The sequence below is a fragment of the Dromiciops gliroides genome, chromosome 1 (genome assembly GCF_019393635.1).
Source record: "Dromiciops gliroides isolate mDroGli1 chromosome 1, mDroGli1.pri, whole genome shotgun sequence".
Taxonomy (NCBI): Eukaryota; Metazoa; Chordata; class Mammalia; order Microbiotheria; family Microbiotheriidae; genus Dromiciops; species Dromiciops gliroides.
This window is the reverse complement of record NC_057861.1, coordinates 308,793,309-308,807,733: the sequence shown is the minus strand read 5'-3', so window position 1 is coordinate 308,807,733 and position 14,425 is coordinate 308,793,309. Positions and strand designations below refer to the sequence as shown.

Below are 14,425 nucleotides of genomic sequence, written 5' to 3'. Positions count from 1 at the left end.
TCCATAGGTTGCGTCTGCAGCCACTTAGAAACCTGTAGCTTTGACCATTAACTCTTTTACACTCAATTTCCAAGGGAGGAAATTGGACGAATTGAGAGGATTGGCTTTTAATTGGAGAAGGGATTTTATACCTGTAGTAACTTTTTATCATCTTCGTGCTTTTTCCTAAGTTCTTCAGACTGTTTCTGATAGGTGTCAAATAATTTCTGGGCAACATTTCTCAGTGCTGCAGCGCCTGCTTCTCTGGAGGCTTCCAACTAAAAAAGAAAAAAAAGCCACTGTATGATATTTATATTTTAAAGTATTGAGCTAGAAACATTTGGGAAGCAACTAAAATGAAGAGGCAGTAACCTTTTGGAACATAAGAGAAAATCAGGAGAAATAAAACATAGGACATACTGAAAAGAAAAAATATCATTTCAAATGATTAACTTCTTATTTAGTAAAACCAACAATGCAGCCGGACTATTAGGTATATATGAAAATTCTAACACTTTTACAAGAGATAAAGAGCATTACTGATTGTAAAATAGACGATTTTGATTATGCTGAATTATAAAGGGTTTGCACAAACTTCTAACACGTTCGTGTTTACAAAATAATTCCCTTCAAAGGATCAAAGAGCAATGCCTCAACTAAGGAAGAAGATAAAGGTTTAGCCCACGGTACTCAGCTAATTTTTCATGAAGCTGGGAGTAGCACCCATATTTCATTGCTCCCATCACAGAATAAAACAGAAATCAGAAAGCTGAGAAAGTAAAAAGTAGACTGATAGGTAGAAGAAAGTACCCTGTGACTAAAACCAGGCCCTACTCTCCAGCCTAATACAAGACCTAGAGAGAGTAACACAACAATGAGAAAACCAAAGACATTCTGCATGTGGTTGAGCTGAAATTCAGTCAAGTGACTGATCAGACATCCAATGATGTTCTCTGGTTAATTCTTGCTGCAGAATTGGGGGAAGCTTACAATTAATACCCTTGACCCGCCTGTGCATTTTCAAGAGTACAAAAGCACCACTTCTAGGAATTTAAACATCTTACTGACTTAAGAATGCAACCACAATCACCACACCTTGATTTTCAGCACTTCATTTTCTTTGTTCATTTCTAGGAGCTGTAGGTCTTTGCCTTTCATCTTCTCCATAATCATATCAAAATTGGAGCAAGAGGTCTCCACCTGGGATTCAGGCCCACCATCAGTATTGTGACAGCAGTGCTGGAATGAAGAAATATGAAAGATAATGATCTTATCTCTTGTCCAAATCCAAAATCTCTGGTGGCATGAGCCATCCCATTGAGTTTCACAAAGGAAAGAGAAGTCAGGTCAGGGCATATAAAACAGAAATCCTGATTCACTCATATGGCTAATGCAGTATGTAGCCACACCAAATTCTAGACCACATCTCTTGTATCTGGATTTTCTATAGGCTTGGAAGAGACCCTAAACAAGTGAGGTGATGAAGTTCTGTTCTACTACTTCTGATTGCAAAAAATATAAAGATGGTGTTAATAAACAGGAAAATATCATGTCCCTACTGCACTGGTCATCAAGTCATTTAAATATTTAATTATTAATGATTCAAGTACTCTCTTAACCCTGTCTATTGTGTTCATTTACTTTTGTTGATTAGTATGATATCACTGGTATAGGGAACTCTGGATGAGGAACTCCTGCCTCAGAGATTGGTGACTGTTCTGAACCTTCAATCCCTAAAGAGTTGTCCTGGAGGACTCAGAGGTTCAGGTGACTTGCCCAGAGTCACAAATCCAGTATGGGTCACAGTGGGACTTGCACCCAACCCTTCTTGACTCTGTAGCTGGCTTTCCACCCATGATGCCACAGTGCCTCATGGACCATGTAGCTGTTATATTTGTACTATACTTTGAATCAACTTCTTAGATAAAGAAAAGTATGTTTCTAGAATTTATCACTTGATCACTTTGGTGGGTTACTGCCCTCGGTGAGTTTGCAACTATTAATATCTCATCCTTGACGACTTGCTAAGCAACAGGTCAAAAGTACCACATCATCAATAGAGCTGAGATAGTAAGTTCTAGCTTGTGCCCTGCATGCCAGTCACCCAGTGTATATTCTACAAACAATGAAATTCATTTCTTAATTCAACAACTTTATAAATTTAACTTCATCAGTACAGAATTCTTACAAACAATAAAAGTTATGTGTGCCTAAGATAAAAGCAAAGAAAATCTGATCTAGCTCCTATGTTATATTTGAGGATCCTGGGCAGAAACTATTATTTAAAAAAAATAAAAATACTATACCTCTTCATTTTTAATGCAATTCATAACAGGTTTACTTAGAAACCAGATTCCTCCTTACATAAAAAGTTCTCTCATTTATTACCTGGGCTCAGCAAAGCAAAAGTGTGACCACACTTGTTAAGTGTTGTATTCACTCTAGCTCCACCATTCTATCTGTTCCAAAGAAGAGATCCAATCCTTTGTAGCTTTATAAACCCCCTTCTCAATTCTCCCACAGTGCCTAACACGTTATCTGCACAAAATAAGTACTCAATAGATTTTGAGTAGAAAATTGATTTTCATGGCTATCAGTACAGAAATTTTAGAACACGTAGTAACAATGCATTATGGGAAACTTTCAAAAAAGGACCTCCACCCCACAATACTTCCCATCCCAAATATATAGGGTCTCCTTTAACATTCCACCTCCAAGGAATGTTTTTATAGTTATCAAAAGAAATCACAAAATAAAATCAGTGACCTTAGCAATTTCTTGTTTTCTGAATGCAGAGAAGTATGAGGAAGTTTATTAAGCCAATACCTTTGCATCTAGTTTGTGATTTGTGTTCTTGTGACCTATATCGTCTTTAAATATCTGGTATCGGATCTTCTCTAGTGTACTTCGAATCTGTAGAAAGAAAAAAAGAAGTGATTTTGTTGTTTAGGTGGGCTTTTTAGTAGTCTTTCTCTAAGCAAACTTTTTATTCTCAGGATCCCTTTACACTCCTAAAAAATTATTGAGGACCTCAAATGCTTATTTCTTTCCTTCTTCACTCTGATGCTTATAAGTCAAGGTACCCAATATAAGCATGGCAACAAGAAATATGGGCAGGGATATTTAAAATTACTAAGTTCTGTGTAAATATTGCTTTTTGCAAATCTCTCTGGATATTTCTCAGTAATCCAAGCAAAAACAAAGTTCTTGATATAAGACCTTGTCAAGCTAAATTAGAATCAAAGACAATTATAAAGCTGTTACTAAGGGAGAATTTTATAGGATAGCATATCAGAGAGATTGATTCCTTTAAGAGGAAAGACAAATGTTTTGCCGAGCTAAAGAATTTGAAACAAATTTAAACTGATGAATTCTGTTAGAATATATTAATCCTGATATTATACAGAGATTATTCAATCTCAAGCAAGTCACACACTAATTGATGCCTCAATTTCCCCATTTGTACTCTAAAGGCAATCCTGTGCAACAGTTTACAGATATTTTTAAAGCACCATAAACAGGACTTTCTCCTTTAATCAATGACTCGATCAGCAAATATTTATTGGGTACCTACTAAGAACCATTGAGAATTCAAAAGTAGTATAAAACAAAGTCCCTATGAAGAGCCCAAAATCTAGTTGAAAGGATGAGGTTAAATAATAACATATTTTGTTGTTGAGGTTCCATTGTTCTTCAGTCATGTCTGACTCTTCATGACCCTATTTGGGATTTTCTTGACAAAGATACTGGAGTGGTTGCCATTTCTTTCCCTAGCTCATTTTACAGATGAGGAAACGAAGGCAAACAGTTTTGCCAAGGGTCACACAGCTAACAAGTGTCTGGAGTCAGATTTGAACTCATAAAGATGAGTCTTCCTGACTCCAGGCCCAGCACTTTAACCACTGTGCCACCTTGCATGTAACACATATAATCAAATGCTATATAATCAAATGTTTGGTGATACAGAGTACTAAGTCAGACTCAATCACTCATTTTATTAACTGATGAAAGTCTCTGTACTATGAGTATATGACAGCATTCCAGTCTTTGTATAGAAATCATTTAATACCAGAGGGCTGGAATTTAAGAATATTTTGAAGGACTAAGCTGCATCAATTGATACAGTGTACCTACATACACTAGAGACAGTACTATGAAAGTTTTCCTTTCAAAGCAAAATAGCATCTGCTTGTATTTATATTTAAAGTGCATTTGCACAGAGAGGAGAAATTATAGCAAATTACGGTAAAATTAAAAAATATATTTACAAATTATTTTTTAAATCTTTTCTTAATTGATATCCCTGGTCTTTCTCATTATAGAAATGATGTGATTGGAAGAAAACAAATACTATTGCATTTGATGTCATGATTGGGAAGCTACAATAGTATCTAAAACTCAGCACAAAGCAAAAGAGCAAGAATGAACATTTCACATTCACCTTTTTCACATATTCCGTTTCCTCAATAATGTGGGCAGATGTAGATTCATACAATGCTAAATTTTCTTCTTCCACCCGCGTCTCCTCCTGGAGTACTTCCTTGGTCATTGTCAGGGCTGTCATTTTGTACCAGTCTTGTTGCTCTATATTTGGGGAAAACAGAATTGGATTAAGTAAAAGGGATTTCTTTCTTTGAGTATAAAAAAATGCATCCAAATGCAGTATGAAATTCTGGAAATCACTTGTGTTTATGCATGTTTAGAAATCTAGATATAAAAGCATAAAACTCATTTCCCCAAAACAATCCTTACTAAAAATTCAGTAGTTTAAGAGCATTAGAGAAGGAAAAAATGTAAACCTACCCTTTCTATTTAGTATATGATTATCAACAGCCAACAGAAAAGAAAGTGAAATCTGGAAAATGAAACATTAATGAGTAGTTCAATCTAAAAGCACAAAGAAAATGCCCACGTTTATTATTCTTACATTGAAAAATATACAGTCCTTAACATAGCCAAAGGTCTGTATTTTCTCTTTAACCCAGGAGGTAACCATTTTATTGTAAATATCCTAGTAATAGGCATGTCTTTTCTTTATTATTTGTATATTTTAATAATGCTATTCAAGCATCTGCTTTTAGCAAAAGAAGAGCAGAAAATGGAGGCCCAATATCTTTCTGTGGATTAAATTTTAGACTAGAAAGAACTTTGAAATTTTAGGAATGTACTTTCTGTCATGTATTCTACTAAGTTGTCAAGATACAAATAGGGGCAAAAACATGTAAAAAATATGCCCTCAGGTGGCACAGTGGATGGAGCACCGGCCTTGGAGTCAGGAGGATCTGAGTTCAAATCCGACCTCAGATACTTAACACTTAATAGCTGTGTGACCCTGGGCAAGTCACTTCACCCCAATTGCCTCAACCCCCCCCAAAAAAATATGCCCTCATGGGTAAAATATTCTAATGGCAAAGACAATGTGCAAATAATTATGTACATACAGAATATATACAGGGTAGATAGGAGATAAGGCAAACAACACAGTAATGCCTAGAGCTACATGCTTATTCTGGGTAAGACAAAGGATAAGAAAATGAAGAAAAGTTCTATTACCATCTAGGTTTAATTTTGTATTACCAGCTTTACCATTTTTTCCTTTATTTTATGCCATCTTTGCTCTTTACTTTCCCTTTTTTAATATTCTATATCATAAATCTGGAGTTCTCAATACTTAGCTGAAAGAGGTTATGTAAACTGACAGAGTTATAAGACACTATTTATTATTCATAATCATTCTTCAGAATTATTCTAAAAAACAAGCAAAGAAATAAACAAAAAACCTTGAACCTATAGAAATTTTGAGAATCATATAAACCTGTTCTATCATAAAAGGCAAAATACAAAATCTTTATTATCTGAAGTTTTTTATTCATAAGTCAGAAACAGCAAGGAATCCCTCTCGTTTGGCTGTTGAAACTATCCCAGTCACCATGGAACACAAACTTTCTTAATGATAGGGGATGACTTCATTTGCTGCACAGTTCCAAGGTCTACTATCCAAAATCATCAAAATGAAATGAGAGCTTTGTTTCAAGATCTAAAGACAACAATTACAAAGGGGTAACTGCCACTGCTATTTTTGGCCTGGACTATTTTACTATACCCATGATCCATTGTTCTTAAAAAATTTAAAAAAACAAAAACAAAGAAAAAAGACCTGCATACTAGTAGAGGCTAAGAAATGCCATGTGGTATGATTACTCTTGGGGAAAATCCAGTCTGGGCTTTCATTTAAGCCTGAACTAAATCACTCACACAAGTTTTCCATCTAAGTCGGTAGCAGCAGCAGTCTACTATAGGTAAGAAGTGTGTTGCATTTTCCTAGATTAGTCAGGGAAAGCAGAGCTGCCATCTTGTGAAAGTGATAGCTCAGTATTAGGGGTGTTTGACTTCTGCTGTGTAACATTCAAAACAACTTTCAGAATAAATGAACTTGGAAAAAGAAATCTATAGTAACCATAGCACATGATAACCCAAACCAGTGGCATTCATCCTTTGCTGCCAAACCTATTCATAGAGCACCATCCATGCAGCACTTTTTAATCTTTGCAACAAGGAGGGAGAAGAAAAGGGCCTGACTTGTAGGCATGGTTACCACTTACTCCAAACCATGTATCAGGATGAATGTTCCCAAAAAAGATACTCCTTTTTTGAAGACCCCACTAAAATACATTTTCCTTAAAATTGGCACTGTCTATAAAAATCTAAGACATGTGGTCACCATAATGAAGGGCCTTCATCACTTAAGGATACAATGTACATGCTTGCTGCTATCTTACCCTCCGTGGAATCTTACAGGACTTACTGATTAGAAACATAGACTCTTAGGTCTGAAGAAAGCTATGAAAATTAGAGATAAACCCACTGTTATCTGGTCTAACCAAATTATGATCCCTATAAACACAGTGCCTCTGCTTGAGAGTCAGCCTGGTAAAGTAGATCCAATGCTGGGCCTTGAGTCAAGAAGATATGTGAAACTCCTGCCTCAGATAGTATACTGACAGCGTGACCCTAACAAGTAACCTCTCTGTGTATCCGTAAAATGGGGATTCCCACAATACTTGCCCTCATTATTTATTTATTTACTTATTTATTTACTTATTTCTTTACTTATTTATTTGCAAGGTGATGAGGGGTTAAGTGACTTGCCCAGGGTCACACAGCTAGTAAATGTCAAGTGTCTGAGGCCAGATTTGAACTCAGATACTCCTGAACTCAGGGCCGGTGCTTTATCCACTGGGCCACCTAGCTGCCCCCATTATTTTTTATATAGTGGTAGAAATGCTAGCAATAGCAATAAGAAAAGAGAGATAAATTGAAGATATAAGGATAAGTGAATAGGATATAAAACTTCCAATTTGCTGATATGATTGTTTACTTAGAAAATCCTAGGGAATCAACAAAGATGCAATCTGAGACAAATAATAGCTTAAGCAAAGTTGAGGATACAAAATTAATACACAAAAACTCACAGGGGAAATCATGAAAAAGTTAGGAATGAAAGGATTATAGCATTTCCAGACTTTAAACTATTATAAAGCAGGAGTCATCAAAATCAGTTAGTATCAGTTAAAAAAAAATAAAAGTAGATTGATGGAACAGAATAGATACTGGAGAATCTGAAATAAACCAGCTCCATAACCCAGCATTTGATCATTGGAAAACATAAATTACTTAGGAAAGAACACCCTATTTGATAAAAACTTGGGGGGACTATAAAGCATTCTGACTGAAATTAAGGTTAGATCAACATATTACATACACCATATTCCACAACGATATCAAGATGGATATGTGTCCTTATTATTAAAGATCATATTGAGGCAGCTAGGTAGTGCAGTAGATAAAACACTGGCCCTGGATTCAGGAGGACCTGAGTCAAATCCAGCCTCAGGCACTTGACACTAGCTGTGTGACCTTGGGCAACTCACTTAACCCTCATTGCCCTCCACCCAAAAAATAGCATATCACCAAAAACTTAAAAGAAAAACAGATCATCTACCTTTCACAGCTAGGGGTGGGAGAGCTATTCTTAACTAAACAAGGGATAGAAACAATTACAGAAGATTAACTTAACTGATTACATGAAACCAAAAAGCTTCTTCACAAATAGAATTAATACATCTAGAATAAGAAAGGAAGTGGTCAAAGGAGAAACGTCTTTGTATTACATTTATCCAATGAAAGTTTTGCTATCCAAGACATATAGAAAACTAACACACACACACACACACACACACACACATATATGCAATGTGTATACATAACAATATATGATATGCAAAATTTATAAAGGTATACTAAAGACAAAAAGCCATTCCCAATAAATAAGTGGTCAAAGGATATCAATAAAGAGCTTTTAAAACAATTGCAAAGTATTAACAAACCTGAAGGAATGCTCCAAATCTAAGAATAGAAATGGAAATCAAAACAACTCTGAGATTTCAGGGAGCACTTCAAATTGGTAAATAGAACAAAAGATGAGAAGCTAGAATATCAGTAAATTGTTTGTAGACCTGTGAATCAGTGCAACCATTTTAGAATGCAATTTGGAATTATGGATATAAAGTGACCAAAATGACCATATCCTTTAATCCAGACATTTCACTACTGGGATCAATGAGATCACTGATAAGAATATAGTCCTCCTACATGCCAAAATATGTATGACCTATAGATTAGGAAATAACTAAGGAAAATATGGTACATGAGTGAAATGGAATATTACTGGGATGTTAAAAACAAAAGAACAAAAGTGATGAATCAGAGAATCATGGAAAGATTTACAACATCTGATGCAGAATGACCTAAGGAAAGCCAAAAAATATGCACAATGGCAATAGCAATGTAAATGAAAAAATCACAAAACAATTAAAAGATAACAATGCAAAATTTAAAAGAAAAATTATGGTCCCAAAGAAGAAATGTGAGAAGATACCCCTCACCCTAATCCTTTACATAGTTGGAAAGTTTATTGTTGTGGAACATGCCATATATGTTTAGACTTTTTATATATTAATTTGTTTTCCTGACTTTTTTTCTCTTCTACTTTTTCTTTAAAAAAAAATTACTTGTTCTATGAGATGGCTCTCTGAGAAGAAGAGGGGTTAAGATTATTGGAAGAAATTCTAGATGTATAAAAAACCAAAATATATCAATAAAATTTTAGATAAAAAATAAATCACATGAACTTTAATAAGATTTGACTGTACTTGGAAAAAAACAGTGCAATGAACACAATTACAAGAGTGTTTTAAATGGGGTGAAGTAACATTTAAGTAGGCTCTTTTACAGTTCTTTACATTGTAAAATGTTATTCACTATGGGAATCTGGTAAAGTTTTCTCATTTAAATTTATCAATCTTAGCTAGTAAAATGGTTGATTAATCTACCATTTTCAATCTGTAAACAATGTTTTTCCACATGGAATTTTCGATCAAGAAATAACCGTGACCCAAGAGTCAAGATCCAATTTCAGTTATAAAATATGTCAGGGGATAGTTTTAATTTATCTTTATCTCCAGTTTTCCGATGGCTTCAACATAGAATAAAACTTGGTATTTTACTTAATTTTTATTTATTTTGTAAACTTGAAAATCTCAGATCTTATTCAAACTTCTATTTAAAAAATCCTTCAAGGCCTAATTTCTTTTTCTTTTTTTTAACAGATAGATGATAGATAAATGGATGGGTGGGTGGATGGATGGATGGATGGATGGATAGATAGATAAATAGATAGACAGATAGATATAGATAGATAGATTGATTGATTTACTGATTGATTTATAAAACCCAACCTCCCTTTCTAACCTCCTCCCAGGTTGGAGTAGAGGGAAATGAGGCTGCACAAATAGTAGCGAGGAAAGCCCTAGTCCTCAGGTTCAAATGGGCATTGTCAATGGGTACCATTGACAGTCATCTTGCACCCCCTGCTGGTAGGTGGCAATGTCTACAGGCAGTTCAAGGTGCCATCATTGGTGGTGGTACCTCTGGTGGAGATGTGGGGCTGGGGACAAGGCCTAATTTCTACTTCCTTCATAAGGGTCTCACTCCAGTAGTTCATCATGGTGGAGAGATTCAAAAAGCTTTATCAGCTAAAAGCAGACTCTGATAGGCTCTGTCAAGCTGGCAAGGCGTCAAATATGGGCCTGACACCAAGGTATGTCTTCTATTGAAGAACCAGCCCGCTGTACAAGTTGTTGTACTGAACCAAAGCCACATTGACGTGATTTCTGTAAATGAACCCAGAAGGCAAATAGAAGCTGCAGCACATCCACAGGACAGTTTACACATTTTTCCTCAGAAGGAAAGAAAAGATTTGAGAAACAAGAGGTCATTTTGTGACACCAAGTCAGGAGAGGCTGTGTTTGAATCCTGCCTCAGACACTTTATACCAAGATATTGTCTGACATTATCTACTGATGATCACCACCGATGTATGAGCAAAAGCTAGAAAAGGTTTAAGTTTATAATGGGTTGAAAGTGACACTTCAATTATCTCTTATATACAGGAAGAGGTCTTGCTTCCTAATGTGAGCTAGAGGGTTCCTATCAGTTTTCCCTCCTTCCAATATTTATTTATGCCAACTGGGGCTCTTGGAGTCAGAGCCCAAATTTAGCAGTTCTTGTTTCAAGATCTGTGGGAAAAATCCAATTTGTCCAAGTACATGTTGGAAGGGAAATCGTTTAGTCACTTTATCTATAGGCTAATAGTTTTTGTCACACTATAGGAAAGGGTAGAGAATGAATCAGTCTTAGCAATTAAAGGTCAATAATGAGCAAGAAACCACTAGGGCATTTGTTTTTATTCTAAATTTTTTAATTGATATACATTTTATACTGTTTACATTTGGGGGGAAGGGACAATGAGGGTTAAGTGACTTGCCCAGGGTCACACAGCTAGTATCAATTGTTTGAAGCCCAATTTGAACTCAGGTCCTTTCTAATCCAGGGCCCATGCTTTATCCACTGTGCCACCTAGATGCCCGCCCCCCCCACTGTCTACATTTATACTGTCCCTCTCACTCATAACAGTCCTCATAACAAAAGAGAGAGATAAAGATAGAGACAGAAACAGGCAAAGACAAAGAGACAGACGGAGACAAGGACAGACAGAAAGAGAAGAAATGAAGTGAGAAAGAAAGACAGAAAGACAGAGAGAGGAAAATGCAGAGAGAAAGAGAAAGACAGACAGAGACAGAGAGAGAACAAGTTCAGTAAAGCTAACCAACACATGAAAAATGTTTGACATTGGGGAGCTAGGTGGCGCAGTGGATAGAGCACCAGCCCTGGATTCAGGAGGACCTGAGTTCAAATTCGGCCTCAGACACTTAACACTTACTAGCTGTGTGACCCTGGGCAAGTCACTTAACCCAACTTGCCCTGCCCAAAAGGAAAAAAAATGTTTGACATTATCTGAAGTGTTTCACTGCCATAGCCCCCCACCCCACCCTCAGCGCACACATGCACACATGCACACACACCTCTGCAAAGGGAAGAAGTACCTTTAATTTCACAGCATGAAATTTCCATTGTTTTGTGGTGGCTATTTTTTCCATATACACTGTTATAGTCATTAGTCATTGTATATATTATACATATATTTGTGTAAATGATCCCTTTTTGAACAGCCAGTATATGTCACTGTGGATGGTAAAACTGAGTAAAGGAGGGCTTTCTCCTTCCCAACAGAAATGGTCAGTTACATCTCTCTAACTACACCTGTCTTCACCCATGGGGCTTGACTTTGGGCAAAATCTTCTCTTTGGCCACTGTCCCTTCTGTGTACAGTGATAAAATCCCAATTCAGTTAAAACTCTGCCTTTTGTGAAGTTTACATAAATATATAAATTTGAAGTTTATAATAGTACTATTGCTGATTCTAACTAACGCTAAGGACAACACTATTGCATGTTCTACTGGACAGAGGGGTGGGTTTGGTTAGGCACCATGCTAGATTCCCCATCTAAGCAAAGTGGTGACCAGAGGAAGGAAAGGCTCTGGCCAGTTCTTCATTTGCTATTGCTACTACTCAGATCCCCCTTGAAGAAAGGTGCAACTTCAATCTAATACACACAGCTCAGTCCACTCAAGCCTTGAAACATTTTACATCTTTCCAAGCTAAAAAACAAACAAACAAACAAACAAACAAAAAAACAATCTACAAATAAGGAGAGGGTTTAATGTTACTTTGTCTACCAGTGAGAGAATGTTTGAACCTAACCAAATTTCTCATTATATTCTTTTTATATCACTGGCCTCTTTGGGATTTATGCCTAGCAGTGGACACTCTGGGTCCAAGTGTATAGATATTTTAGTCACTTTCTTCTCATAGTTCCAAACTGCCTTTCAAAATGGGTGTAAGTTTTTACAGTTCCACCAACAGTGTATTCGTATGCCTTTATTTTTTTTCCTCTTTTTTTTGGGGGGGGGGTAATGAGGGTTAAGTGACTTGCCCAGGGTCAAACAGCTAGTAAGTGTCAAGTGTCTGAGGCCATATTTGAACTCAGGTCCTCCTGAATCCAGGTCCTGTGCTTTATCTACTACGCCATTTAGCTGCCCCGATGCTATATTTATATATATATAGGTTTCTTTCCCTCCTTTGTTTGCTTTGGGGAGTATTCCTACTGGCTCAACCTGACTTTTGGGAAATAGTTCCACATTACTTTCCAGAATAGCTAGACTAATTCACAACTCGACCAACAGTATACTGGTATGTGTAACTGGGATGCTTTTAACAAAAGCATACACAAATATGTGTCTGTGTGTATATATGTGTATATATACAAATATATGTACATATATATATATATATGTATGTATGTATGTATTTCATTTGATCTTCACAATGACCCTGGGAAATAGGTACTATTATTACTCCCATTTTGCAGGTAAAGAAACTGAGACTAAAAGTGGTTAAGTGATTTTCCCAGGGTCACATAACTCAGAAGTGTTCATGGCAGGATTCAAACCCAGATGTTCCTGACTCAAGTCCAGGACCCCATCCAAATTTTCCTTACTTCATGATTTCTGACTAAAATCATGCAGGTAGTAAACCACCTATGTAGCCAGAGCTATAAAAAAAAAGAGAAAGTCATTGGCATAACACAACTTAGCAAGGAGTCTTATCTACTTTAGTAATCGCAAATAAACAAGTCTCTAGGAAAAAGCTTGCTTCCCTGTACTTTTCATTCATACTAGTTTAGCAGAAATCAATGAATCTCATTAATAAAACAAATAAGGAGGCACAGGGATTTCTAGTTCTTTCTCTTTCAGATTTCAGGGAGGGAAGGGTATTGCTCCCCTGTGCATTGCTGAACAAGAGAAATTGGTACCCATTAACTTAAAGTGAAATACCACCATGAAATTGTGCAGATCTTTTCTGTCGATAGCAGGATTCTCCCTTTGTTCTTGTTTGCATTGTTGCTGTTGTTGTTGTTGTTGTTGTTTTGTCCTCTGTCCTCAAAGAGGACCATAATATTGGGAGGTGATGCCATGACTTGCATTGAATTGGATTTAAGTGAGGAAGGGCTGTGTAAAGTCATCAACCTTACTCTTTCCTCCAGAGCCATCAGGTTCCAGTGGCAAGATATACATCAGGATGACAGGACATGGCCCTGGATGTTAGAGGCAATCAGACTTGCCAGAGATACACAGCTACTAAGTGTCAAGTCTCAGGTCCTCCTGACTCCAGAGCCAGTCCCCTATCCACTGCACTGCCACCTAGCTGCCCTAATTACTGCTCATTGCAGTAAGTCCTGGTACACTACAGAGGGCCCCCCCCCCCCGTGAGAAATACACACACACATACACACAGCTTTATTTTTGAATAATAAGAATCAGGATAAAGCATGTACTTAGCTTAATGGATATTAATATCCAAGTCCTCAATGAGGAGAATGATCTCATATTTCCCAAATGAAAGGAAGCAATTCTCTCTTAGTGATTAGTTTAAAGAGGGGAAGGGACCATTGATAATCACTTTCTTAACTGATTATCCAAAAGAAGAAGATTATAATCAACCTTCCTACGAAGTGATTACCTTAAACAACTGAAAATCTAATATGAAAAAGAAAAAAAGCCACAACAAATACTCTTTTGTTTACTGCTCACAAGAAAGGATGGATGTATCTGGAATGAGAGGGAAAAAGGTTATTTTGAGAGTGGATGTAGTCATATCCAATTGTCTTTGCGGCCTCTGAACTTAATTTCAACAATGTCTCTCCAGAGCTGAAAACTCAGTGTAGGTCAAACCCATTTAAATGATTCATAGATCAGAGGGTACCACATTCATGATCAGCAGACAACTTTTAAAAGCTAGGAAAAGGCTAACCCATACAGCGTAGTAGTTCCATTGTCCTTATTAATGAAAAGGATTTGGGGGTTTTTTCTTCAATTTATAGGTTTTTCCATCTTTCTGCTGTTTGTCATACCTCCTTAGTGTATT

At 36.5% G+C, this 14,425-nt stretch overlaps 1 protein-coding gene across 1 annotated transcript in view; it reads right to left on the bottom strand.

The window, feature by feature from the left end:
* CCDC68 (coiled-coil domain containing 68) overlaps positions 1-14,425 on the bottom strand; it is a 68,840-nt gene that overhangs the window by 31,180 nt on the left and 23,235 nt on the right. The window contains exons 2-5 of the mRNA XM_043976279.1: positions 4,421-4,563; positions 2,806-2,892; positions 1,075-1,218; positions 132-257 (exon numbers count right to left, since the gene is read on the bottom strand). Of these exons, the coding sequence (XP_043832214.1) occupies positions 132-257; positions 1,075-1,218; positions 2,806-2,892; positions 4,421-4,543 (480 nt within the window). The 5' untranslated portion in view covers positions 4,544-4,563. The remainder of the gene's footprint in view (positions 1-131; positions 258-1,074; positions 1,219-2,805; positions 2,893-4,420; positions 4,564-14,425) is intronic.